The following is an 11,733-nucleotide window of genomic DNA, read 5'->3' as shown; positions in this document are numbered from 1 at the left end:
AGATTATCAGTAAAAGAGTGATTTTGGTAGATGAATCATGACCCTTGTTACGTGGAACTCATGGAATTTGTTATACACGCCGCTCCAAAACCATTTCATAAGGATCTCGTTACGAACTTTCCACGTTAAACCATATATGCAGGAAGTTAATTGCACAAGGCTGACTCTCCGCTAGTGGAGTTGGTCTCCTTCGCTGAATTCATGGTAGCATGGCCAAGCACGTTCATGACGGTATTCTTGAAAACAGGCTATGCTTTCAACAGAGCGACGACCTGAAGCACTATTTTAAGCATGTGAAAAATTTCTTGAAGAGGATGATAGACGTTGCTAAGTGTATATAATATTCCAGATACAATAATTTATTTCAATATATTTGAATAGACTTAGGTGTTCTTCTTAGGGCTTAAAAGCCAGCGGGACCAAAAATGAAAACGACCGGCAGTTTGAAAAGTGCGGAACCATAGACTAGACGTTCAGAGAAAACTTGCTCGAGTCCATGGCTCTCATTTTTCAAGCAGTAAACGAGTGAAAATGGCTCGTGGACTAAGTTATTACGGCATGTGTTTGTCGTGAAGAGGCAGAGTTGAACTTGGTACATTAATTTTTAATAAAAAGCCGAATTATCACCTATGCCTGCAGCAGTCCTGAAAGCAGTACAGTATAAATCCTGACCTAATTTCATGATACTTATTATATTAGGCTGTGTATGAGGTGTGACATTGTTTTTCCATCAACCTTATGGGGCAGGTTTAGTCCAGTAAAGAAAGATTACCTTCGAGAAAAGAAAATATCATTTTTTATTGACTGGCGTGCGCAAATCACTACAATATGTTTATCATTTCCGATGTTTTTCAGATAGTTTCAGAGAACCTACACAAACATTCAATGATAATGATGTATTAATCCTTGACGAAAGCAGAATATTACAAGGCTGCAATGTTTCATTCCGTATGGGAAGTCTATAACTGCTTGTTTACGTGTTGGCGCTTCCAAAAGCTCTCGGCAAAGGATTGTGCTTCATGATGTGCCGCACCGGCAGTCTCAAAGCGAAAAATCTCCTTGATTTCCCTCCGCGCAGCAACGCGCAGCATGACCTCCGGTACTGCAGGCTCAGTGCGTTGTTCTCACTACACCAAAATAAAAAGATATTCTCGCACCATGAATGGGTTTTTCCTGCACCGACAAAAACGTCAAAAGCAAATTGCTAATATCTCTTCCAGCGAAACTATTTGAACACCACATTTGTGCAACAAGCAGGTTAGATGTACTCATCTCAGATACGGAAAACACAATAATTCTGCTTAAAATTGCGTATCGAGCTCCACTGTGCCGCAGTTACCACTTCGTAGCCATCAGCACTGCCCATGCGTAGGCAGGGAGCCTTTCTTTTTCATTACAAAGAGTAATCTTGAGAGTAGTTTTGAGTCCGCACTTGAGAGCTGACCGGCCAAGGTATGGCAATATTCAATATTAGTTCACTCGGCAGCTTTTTTTGTGCGACAGTTGCAGGTACTCATTAGAAACGGAACTGTCAAAAACACAAGAAATCAGTGACATCGTCTATGAACCCTGACAAACTGAGATGAGAACAAAAATTTGAAAAGAGAAAAGCACTCAGCTGCAAAAATTGTTTACAAGGGTCGGCTGCAGCAACGCCCTAATAATGAGAAAAAAACACGAGAATGACAGACTAACTTCCTCGTGTATAGGTCCATTATACCAACTTGCCCGGCAAAAACAGTTTGAAAATTTTTTATTGTCCTACTTTCTTTATTTGACGTACTTCGGCTCTAAATGCGACAAGCTAACCTTATAGAGGAGTTTTTTTTCCTTTACTATCTATAATTTCCTAAAAACCTTACTGTGCATTTTTCCTTATGCAGAAGGTACTAGTGGTGTGCTGTAATAAATGAACGCGAACGGAGAGAATTGCTCAGTTTGAAGCAAAAATATTTTGTCTCTTTCGCTTACATACTCATTTAGATGCGCGTGCAAGGTAACAAACACTAAGAAATACGAAATAGCACCTGAGACCTGCGACCTGAAGACTATTTCTTATTTGAGCAGCGTACCTCCAGACTAATCTACGCAAAAATCATGAACACTGCACTGCAATAGTTGAGCACTCTCTTATTACATAATATTAAGTCATTTTTTGGTAGGCATGGGAAATGCCGCTTAAGGAGGATATTGGTTTTATTCCTCAGCGCTGGCCAATGTTATCAAGTAGAGGTTTCAAGCTTCATCGTATATCGGATACTTATCGAATGCAATTCTAGTGAAGTGGCTAATTTAAAACGTACAATATTTCTACTTTAGGTCCGGTTTCGTTTACCGGACTTAGCGTCCCAGAGTGACTCAGGCTATGAGAGGCCATAGGGAGGGCCCCGGATAATTTCGACCAGCTGGAGTTCTTTAATTTGAACTGCCATCACACAGCACACCGGTCTCTAGTATTTCGCCTTCCTTGAAATACGACTGCCGCAGCCGGGATCGAACACGATCGAGTCCTTTGGGTCAGCAGGTGAGCGCCATAACCACTTAGCCCCTGCGTCAGCTATTCCTATTTTAATTCTGCTCTGTGAATAAAATTGAAGTTGTACAAATCTTCTTTTATTCCTTCTACATTGCCGAGGCTAATAATTAAATTTTTATGTAAGAGGTATGAGATGCTGAGGAATTTGGTTTTCTTTTGCGTAAAAAGCTTTACAAAATTTTACCGTTTATTTCTTTTTCAAAAATGTGGTCAGCTCCTCGGTAGTGTAGCTTTTCGTGCAATTTTTCTATCCGAGTGCTAAGCTTGTGGATCACGTAAATGTTGTACAGCGGCGTTCAGCCTATGGCATCTCCAAAAAGGGCTTTGAGTTATATATTGCTGAAACTAAGCGTAAGCTTTTGTGAAATATTCACCAAAAATCTTGAAGTCTTGTAGCCGGAAAGGTTTATGGGATATGCTTTGCCTCCGGGCTAGGCAGCGGCGAGTGAGAATACATCTGTTGCAAAAGCTTTTTTCTACCTAACTTGTTTTCATAGTGGTTGCCCATAGTACGATTCCCTCATTTTCAAAAATGTAGTCCAACCATGATAAATCAAACTTATAAATAGCTCTCCTGAGGAGAAATTTATTCCGCGGTAATTTAGCGAATTATTCATATTTCTGCATTGGGCAACAATTATTCCAGCACTGGTTGATTGATATTGGTTTATTTCTGTGAAAGTATTTACTTTTGATTTTCTCAAATGGCTTAAGTACTTTTAATTATCCATAATAGCGGTGACTAATGCCACTTCTAGTATGTATTCGTGGACGTATAACAATTTAGACCTTGAATGGAAAAATTTATGTTTCTTGAATTTTATTTAATCGACCAACAGCACCTTCTTGGTTCGGATCGAGGTGCTCCAATTATGTTTCTATAATAAAATACAGAAACCGAACCGGTCATAAATATAACCTCGAAGGCAATAACGAGATCGGCTCTCGTGAATAATGACGCACGACCAGTAGCTGCTTATCCAAACGGAAGCTGCTGTGCTTTTTTTCCTCTTTGGCAGAGGCATGTCGCCTGGACGACCTGTTCGAATTAAGCCCTGTGTATGCGCACGCGCCCAGTTATCAGTCATTTCGCATCACTGAAAGCAGGTTTTATAGGATCTATTTGTCCCAAGAAGAATAAAAACCCATGCGTAAGTATTTAAGACACTCTAGCAACATTTACCTACTTAGGAAGTTCGATTCCAAAATGATTTTCACTTTCTCACGACACTCTCTCAGCAATTTCTCAAATCTCTTGAGTGGCGCATGTCCTCAGACTTGCGAATTTTACGCGCCATAATCGCAATATTCACCAGTTGTGCTTTCCTCCTTATAGTAAAGAGGCTGAGCGTGTTTTTGACTCCTCATGCTCTCTTCCACGTTTTACCGACTTGGCACGACTATTAGCTCTTATCCAGACTATGCAGGCAGCGGATTAACTATTAGACTAAAACAATCTCTTAGGGTGCACCTGTTTGTCCGAAGGAAGCAACAATCACTCGACCAAAGGGAACAACAATTGCGAGAGGAAAACGCAGTCTGTAGTGACCCTGGTGGGAATGGTACTGCTGTCTCATCGGTTGAGAGCCAGGTTCCTTATTCACTCCATATTTGTTTTCCTCATGCGGTATTTGTATGACAGGCTGCACTAGCTTGACAAAAACACAACCACACACGACTAATAGAACTAAAGGGATTATGAGGAGAAACCGCATTTCGAGAGCAGAAGCCCGTCTGATGGAAAGTTAATTTCCTCATAAATGTCCTTTTGCTGGGGCATAGGTGCACAAAAATGTGTTCTGGTGGTAATCACAGGTTTACCGGTGTGGTGCTCTTGCCTTACAATTCAGCCCATTCAGAAACAGTAAACAGAGGCACAGCAACACTCTGCTTGGAATCCGCGCGTCGGAGATCGCGTGTCCATGAAATGCAAGCAAGTTTTGATCCTCAGTTGGAGAGGCTGTTTTCAGCTGGCTTCCCTCGGTCAGTCGAGGCGGCCGGGGGTGAAACGCTTTTGAGGCAAATGAGGACCGGCGTTCTCATGAATGCTGCGAATACCACGGATGAAAAAAAAGAGGCCGGTGGTAGTTCCATAAATGCACAAAATCTCCCACAACTTGAAGACGGTGGCCAATCGGTTTAGCGTTCCGACTGACTTTTCAGCCTCCAAGAAACTTGCTCATCTGAGCAGTCTCCTCACTTACGATAATAGAAAGCAATGCTGTAAGAAGCAGCATGAAGAGCGTTTTGTCTACTATGCCGCCAATGTCGTGTACGATATCCTCCTGTCTTGCGCTAAATTGTACATTGACCAGACAGGACAATGGGGGAATGACCGACTTAGGGAACACGCACAAGATCTTGCTAATAATGAATGCAAGGCACCTTGTGGACTAATGAATTGCTTGCACCGATTGTACACAGCGTTTCTGTTGCGTAAGTATTCTAGGCAGGAGTAAGTAAAAACTGTTCGCGAAACATTGGCAGCTTATTTCTTCAGAGAAGCGGGACAAAAATGTGTCAGCGATGCTTCGCTTGCTCTCTACGATAGAGAGATAAATTTTCTTTCACACCTCATGAGTTAACTTGCTCTGTAATCATTTCCAACATACTCTCTAAGGTTGCGCCCGTATTTCGTCCCGTGTGTTTCTCTGTTTTGTCTGGTGTATGTTTTGCGCTAAATGAGAATAATACAATACCTTGTTTAACCTTCTGCCACGTGAAAGAGCCGCTCATAACGTATGATTGACAGGTGAAACGCATGAGAACAGCGGTTTTGTATATATCAAGAGAAGCGCCAAACAACGTCGTGTAATTATGCACAAACGCGCATGCTGCCTCGCTCGTTCTGATCAATAATAGCTTCCTATTGGAATTTGTCCCAGGCGCAAGGTTTCTACTAACATTACAGTCACCATGAAGCAAAGCTTGACATCTCGGTAACAGAGCAAAACATATTTTGAGGCAGATCCAACTCCGGTACCCTTTTATGGCTCCCTATCGCGCTTTTGGAATTCACATTTGACATCCAATTTCATTCATATATGATCCAGATGGTGCGCATTTAAATGTCTGGAGGTTGAAGAACGTTTTTATAAGTGTATGCACCAAGTTTCCTGTGATACGACCGAAAAGAGTGAATTTGTATTCCTATGAAGAGTATTTTCAGCTTGAACATTTCTTGTGCTTCCGCGTAGTGCTTCCTCATTCTCCTTGTGCTACGACGGCCATGCTTGCTACTTGCCGTGTCATGGTTATCACTTGAGTCAGAAGCATGACGCATAGCTCTTCTGAAGCAGCTTGACGGCGACAGCAAGTCCATCAGCCACTGGAGCAGTGCACTAGTTTGCAAGCTGCTGCCTAATTGGAGTGGACGCAGGGTGTATAGTGTCTCCATTGGCACTCACAGGGATTTCGTGGAAAATGACTAGGCATCGGGCTCAAGGCAGGTGTCGCGCTTTCTTTCACATTTTCATCGGACGCCATGCCAGTACTTTGTTTCTCGTCAAGAGGCTATGCACTGGCACTGGAAGACTCGGCAACGGTGGCGTCACGAAGGTCGTCAAGAAGGTCAGTACTTCCGTGGCATCCATAATGTGTATCGGCAATTTATCATCAATATGCCGGACGGGATGCCGTAGGTTGTCAGTGTTTGTCACGAAACACTCTACCGCTTCAAAAACAAGTTGGTGGGGCTTGTTGGTGAAGCATGGTTTCCTGAAGTCTTTTTCAGCGTTGTCGTTTATGTAGCGCTGAAAAAAACTTCAACAAACCACTCTTCCGCTATGTGACTGAAGCGTTGACAATCCTCGCAGCGTGGCGTATCACAGTGCAGATGAACTCGCCCGACAGGGTTGCGGTGAAGCAAAATGGTGGTCAGCCAGGATTACGGAAAACGCTTCACACGCTTTGTTGATGTGGTACGTCGTGAACACCGGCCACTTCACTTTTAGCAACTGACAGAAAATATACAGGCAGAGAGCTTTCGTTGCTCTACGTACGCGCCTTGCTCGGCAATTGCGTTTTGCTTCAAGCGCACCACGATACTACCCCCCCCCCCATTCCCCTATGAAGCCCATGGCACAGAAACCACAAGAAGCGAGCGCTCTTATAGTTTGTCCTTTGAGGAGAATATTTCGTGATTTCTGGTGCCTAATATAATAATCGAATCGAATATAAAATAATTCAATATTTGTAGTGCTAGAACACTTTACTAGCCCACTTGCTTGTCGAAATTATTGAATATTTGCGCCACCAGATTGAATACATCATTAAAAAGGCAGCAATCACACATTTTTATCCACCCAAACGCAGCTGTACGGCTGCGAAGGAATGGTATATAGCTTCAGTATGCGCTTTGAGTTATTGATAAATTCGCTCGCGCCCTATCACGCACTACCCGTCCTAGTTAGAGCAGTCGATAGAGTGGCTGCTCTGGCGAGGCGATGATCGTGGGTCCACGTAAATTGTTTCTTTAACTACGAAGTTTCTGTGGAAGCTCTGTCCCCTGCGTCAGTGTGGCTGCGCTTGCCTGGACGAAGCTGAGTAATTACTCGATTATTACAAACGAACTCCATTTTGCAGATTCCCATAAACCATAAGGTCTTCTCCGGGTGCCGTTGCAGAAATAATAAAGATCTGATCCTAGTTGTTTTCTCAGTCATAATTAGGCTATCACGTGCGGAGTTTATTTCGGCTGGCATGCGAGAAGACATTTTCCCCCAAAAAAACCAGTGCGTGCAAGGTTGCAGCATTGGGGGGGGGGGGGGGGGGGTTGCGAATGCTGAAAGATGTGAGAACAAGAGTTTTAATGAAGATATTTGGTTTCTGGCAGAACGATAATGTTTATTATTACATCTTATTACACTTTCTTCTGCAAGGTCAAATCACGACGAAGCCACCGTTGTGCTGTCGACCGGCGCAGCAGGCGCTGCTTGGGAAGCTGCAGTTGAAGCACTTTCAGCTGATGCCGTGCTTTGTGCCACGTTTTCAGTGGTGGATACCCGGTCAGAGAGTAGGCCACCTTCGGTGCTTGATGAAGTACTCTCAGTCGTACTGGCGCCACTGGAAGCTGATTCATCCGAAATAGTGGTAACTTCTTCAGACTCAGGCAGCGAGGTGACTTCGGGAGGTGCTGGCGAAGTATCCCCCTCAGAAGGACTCTCAGTCTCTTCCTCATCCTCGGGCTGGTCTGAGTTCACTAGCCAGCAGATCTTGAAAAACATATACTGTAAACCAGTAAAAAGACAAATAAAACAGAGAAAAGTCTATGCATCCAGCCAGTACGGTAATGTACGCGTACTTATACTTTCTTGACGGGCTAGGTTTGACTTGCTTGTATCATCTCTAAGAGCGCCCGAGCTTGGTGCGGTGCATGTGGACCATTTTCAAGGCTTCCCATTGCCACGCACTATTTGGGTTAATACATATAAATATAAATAATAAAGTTCTGTATTCAGGTGTAGTTTACAATTCATTTCAACTAAATTTGTAAAACGGAGTGATCTTTTTTCACTCAGCACAGTCAGTTGTGTAGTCTCGTAGAGGTCATCTCATGACTTGTACTCTTAATCGTGTCAAAGTAAACAACACAAAATCGTATGCAATTTTGACACCTTTGCCGTGCGCTGTCGAGTGTAATGGCTATAATGAATAATTATCTAGTACGTCATGGCGGGCGATTTCACCTGAGAATTGATTAACTCTTTTTTCTCAGTGAAGCAAACTGTGAAGGCGCATATGCTTTTCTTTGCCCATGCCGTTGTTCCCTCTTCATTCTGTCCTTAAAGTATCTTTTCGTATTTTGAACATGTCACTAAAACAAGCAATAATGTGGCAACTACTGTGTTATATAGGGTATGAATTTAACACTACTGAATAAGTCCCTCTTCAATGGGCGCATGGTCCTGTCATTTTGTTTATTAATGTATTGATTTTTTGCTGATGTGCCAATTTTGCATTATTTTTATAAGGGGTGGGGCAGCACATTTGCTAATCAAAGTAGCCACAAACATGAACGCAGTGTACTTCTAAAATGCACGAAGAACAAATCAATCACAACTTCTAGAGCGGTGCATTTCATACAACCAAAAGCCTCAGCCACAACTAAAAGATGGTGTAAAGTTAAGCCTAACTCTGATAATACTCTACACAGTGACCCGAACACACTGCAGAAGATTTTAGGTAAGTTGTCAGCACACAGAATATATGAGCAAACGATGTGACAAGGTCCAAGATGAATAGAATTAATCTTTTAGCGAAATAGCTACAAATTCTGAGTGGAACACACTGACGGGTACATTTGGGAAATAATGTGTTACTGAATGTGGCTCTCTTGCATTTCTATGCACACCCTTTTCGTTATGGACTAGCCGAGCCGAAACGTAATGTGGATGGACCAAGGAGGATGCCGATGTGAGCATAACATATGCTGATGAGCTATTTCAACCGAACCTTTGCTCTGCAGCGGCAAACAATTCCCGTTTTCACGAAGATTGTGGTATTTTGACACTAAACGCTCCACCTTAGCTGAAGTATCGGAGACGTAGTGAGCTGCTAAGGGCTCGACACTTTCTTGTTTTTCCATAACAGTTTTGGTAAAAGGATCCTACAAGGTCAATGCATATTCCAAATGCGATCGAATATTAGTTTTCTAAAGCAAGGCGCCAGAAGCTTGTGGAATAGAACGCGTATATAATCCCGGAAATCCAAAGGATTTGTAGGTCTTTTCAACAGTACAATCGACATGGGCGACGCCAATTGAGCGGGGATGCATTCAGGTGCCGACAGTGAGGTTTTTCCAACGCGAATACGTCCTCCCAAATTATTCTGAAAACACTGCCCTGTATACTTCTCTGCCTAAGTTTCCGGCTCACTCTCAATTCTTCGCTGCAGGCTTCATCGGGTTTTTGGCTCTGCCTTTGTCACGGTACCAAGAAAGCACCTGATGAAGTTTGTACCACCGAACCTTGTTTTTTTAAATGCTGCACGGCACCCGCTGCAGTAGAAATTTCCGCTAACTTTTGCACTGTACTTATCTAAGAGGCGTTCTAGCAACTACATTACATTGCGCCCCTCTCACCGTTGCTAAACTAGTTGAACAGTGGCTTGTTTACCCAGAACACTGTGGAGTTCGAGTATTCAAGAAAAAAAACGGTTCAGTGAACTTGGTTTAAGAGAGTTGTAACGCAATATTATGCAGCTACATGAAACTTTACTCCGATTAAGTAACACTTTGCACACAATTTGGTCTCTTTATACGATAAATTAAAAATGCTCCGAATGTCTTATAAGTACGCATAGGCCGAGGACCATACCAATCATCACTAAGATATAGCGCGGTAGAAAAAACAGGTTTGGTGTAATATGTAAATGTAACAACCCAACACTCCCTATAGGCTGTAGTGCAGGCCGTACTGGAAGACTCCGAATTGAATTCGACCAGCTGGTGATCCTTAACCTGCCATTATGTTATAAAGCACGCGGGAGTTATTTCGCTCGAATTCCATCATAATTCGTCCGCCACGACTAGGAATCAATGAGCCGCCTTTTGGCTCAACAGCCGAAAGTTATAGGCTGTAAGCCGCCGCGGGGGATTGCTACAAAAAACGGTGTAAATTTAAAATTCACTAAGGCATCCTGCACAGCACTGCAGCTATCTGTTTTCATATTTTCGCAATTTTATATTGCTCGTTATTCTGAAATAGAGGGGAGAAATCATTGGCAAGTGACCTATACTACTTTCAGTTCCATTCATCTTATATTCATAAAGCCCATGGAAGGACATTTAAAACACATTATATCTAGATATGGAGGATTCGTTTTATTCTGAAGAAATAATGCAGCGTTACCTGACGGCACCTGAAATGGAACCGCCTCACTGAGAAATGTGGTCGCGCTGAAAAAGAAAGCAAAATATCCCTGTTTATAGACGTTATCAGAAGGGAAGCATTAATAGAAAATAAATTACGGTCACCTATGCTTTCCAGCATGCCTGACTCTGTCTAATGAAATCAAGTTACTTTTTGTCACTGCAGCCCCGCCCTCAAAAAAAAATTGCTGCAGCCATTTCGAGTATCATTTAAACTTGATGGCTTTTGCAAGGCACATTAGCTAACGTCTTGGACAGAACTAATCAAGCAACGGGCTTTGTTTATTAGCCGTGAAGTGGAGCATTTAAGGAGTATCTTAAGTTCTAAAAAAGGTATAACCTAAGAAGAAGCCTCGCGCTCACCTTTTGAGACCTTTAAATCTTTATGTGTTCGATAAGGGCTCCACTTGGACAGAACTAATCAAGCAACGGGCTTTGTTTATTAGCCGTGAAGTGGAGCATTTAAGGAGTATCTTAAGTTCTAAAAAAGGTATAACCTAAGAAGAAGCCTCGCGCTCACCTTTTGAGACCTTTAAATCTTTATGTGTTCGATAAGGGCTCCACTGTACGGCTTAGAAGCAAACCCTGTTTATAGGTTACTTTTGGAAAGGGCGGCCTCTCAACCAATTCTACACAGTCAAGTTGCCAAGACTGAGCTGAAATCAAAGCAACCCATTGCTGACGTTACAGCGTCGGTTGCCTTTCTATACGCATTTCCTGAACACTCACTAAGCTAGCAAAATTCCGGCATTTTATTATATTTTACAACACAAAGTACTCATAGATAATTTCGCCTAAGTTGTAAAACTGAACGAAATGGCTTACCTGCTGCAAGAACAGCCATCGATAAGAAAAGAATTAAAAGAGCGGGGCGCATTGTTAGTTTGGGCTTGAGACAATGCTGGCGAGACCAGTGAAGTGGTATCGAAGCTGGTAAAAACGACACTGCTTAATATTTCCCTTCTTTTATTCTCAGCCGCTACATCTGTCGCCACAGCAATGGAATGCAGGTGTTTGCGTTGGCGGAACTCATATTTCAGACGTGTGATCTCTTTTCCTCCACTTGTGTGGCTGCAAGAGAGACACGTGAGGCATGTGGGCAGATTCAAAATGAATGGCTTCTGCAACGTAGCGGTACGCGAAGCAATGCGCACGTGTGGTAGACAAGGGAACAGTACATTGGCAATTGCGTGGTGTAACTCAAACTTCTTGTGAAATAAGCGTAACTGCAGATTCGGCCACCAGCAGACGAAATTAATCTTTCTGTTTCCGAGACGACCACGTTCTCTCTGACACAAGTGTTTGATGTTGCGTTTCTCAGATATCC

At 42.8% G+C, this 11,733-nt stretch overlaps 1 protein-coding gene across 1 annotated transcript; it reads right to left on the bottom strand.

Moving 5' to 3' along the window:
* Positions 1-7,385: 7,385 nt before the first annotated feature.
* LOC144118611 (uncharacterized) lies at positions 7,386-11,341 on the bottom strand. Its single transcript, XM_077651500.1, has 3 exons — positions 11,232-11,341; positions 10,387-10,433; positions 7,386-7,764 (listed from the first exon to the last, which is right to left on the bottom strand). Exons 1-3 carry the CDS (start codon positions 11,281-11,283, stop codon positions 7,423-7,425), a joined length of 441 nt encoding a protein of 146 aa, XP_077507626.1. The 5' UTR covers positions 11,284-11,341; the 3' UTR covers positions 7,386-7,422.
* Between the last annotated feature and the right edge of the window lie 392 nt (positions 11,342-11,733).

The sequence above is a fragment of the Amblyomma americanum genome, chromosome 2 (genome assembly GCF_052857255.1).
Source record: "Amblyomma americanum isolate KBUSLIRL-KWMA chromosome 2, ASM5285725v1, whole genome shotgun sequence".
Taxonomy (NCBI): domain Eukaryota; kingdom Metazoa; phylum Arthropoda; class Arachnida; order Ixodida; family Ixodidae; genus Amblyomma; species Amblyomma americanum.
The sequence above is the reverse complement of the archived record's forward strand: the minus strand, read 5'-3'. Positions and strand labels throughout refer to the sequence as shown.

What these genes read in the sequence shown, in the direction of transcription:
- LOC144118611 (XM_077651500.1), bottom strand. Translation starts at nt 11,283, where the DNA reads ATGCGCCCCGCTCTTTTAATTCTTTTCTTATCGATGGCTGTTCTTGCA. An exon ending in GATGGCTGTTCTTGCAGCAG is followed by an intron (nt 10,434 to 11,231) that starts GTAAGCCATTTC and finishes TTTCTTTTTCAG; the next exon opens with CGCGACCACATTTCTCAGTG. An exon ending in TCCATTTCAGGTGCCGTCAG is followed by an intron (nt 7,765 to 10,386) that starts GTAACGCTGCAT and finishes ACTGGTTTACAG; the next exon opens with TATATGTTTTTCAAGATCTG.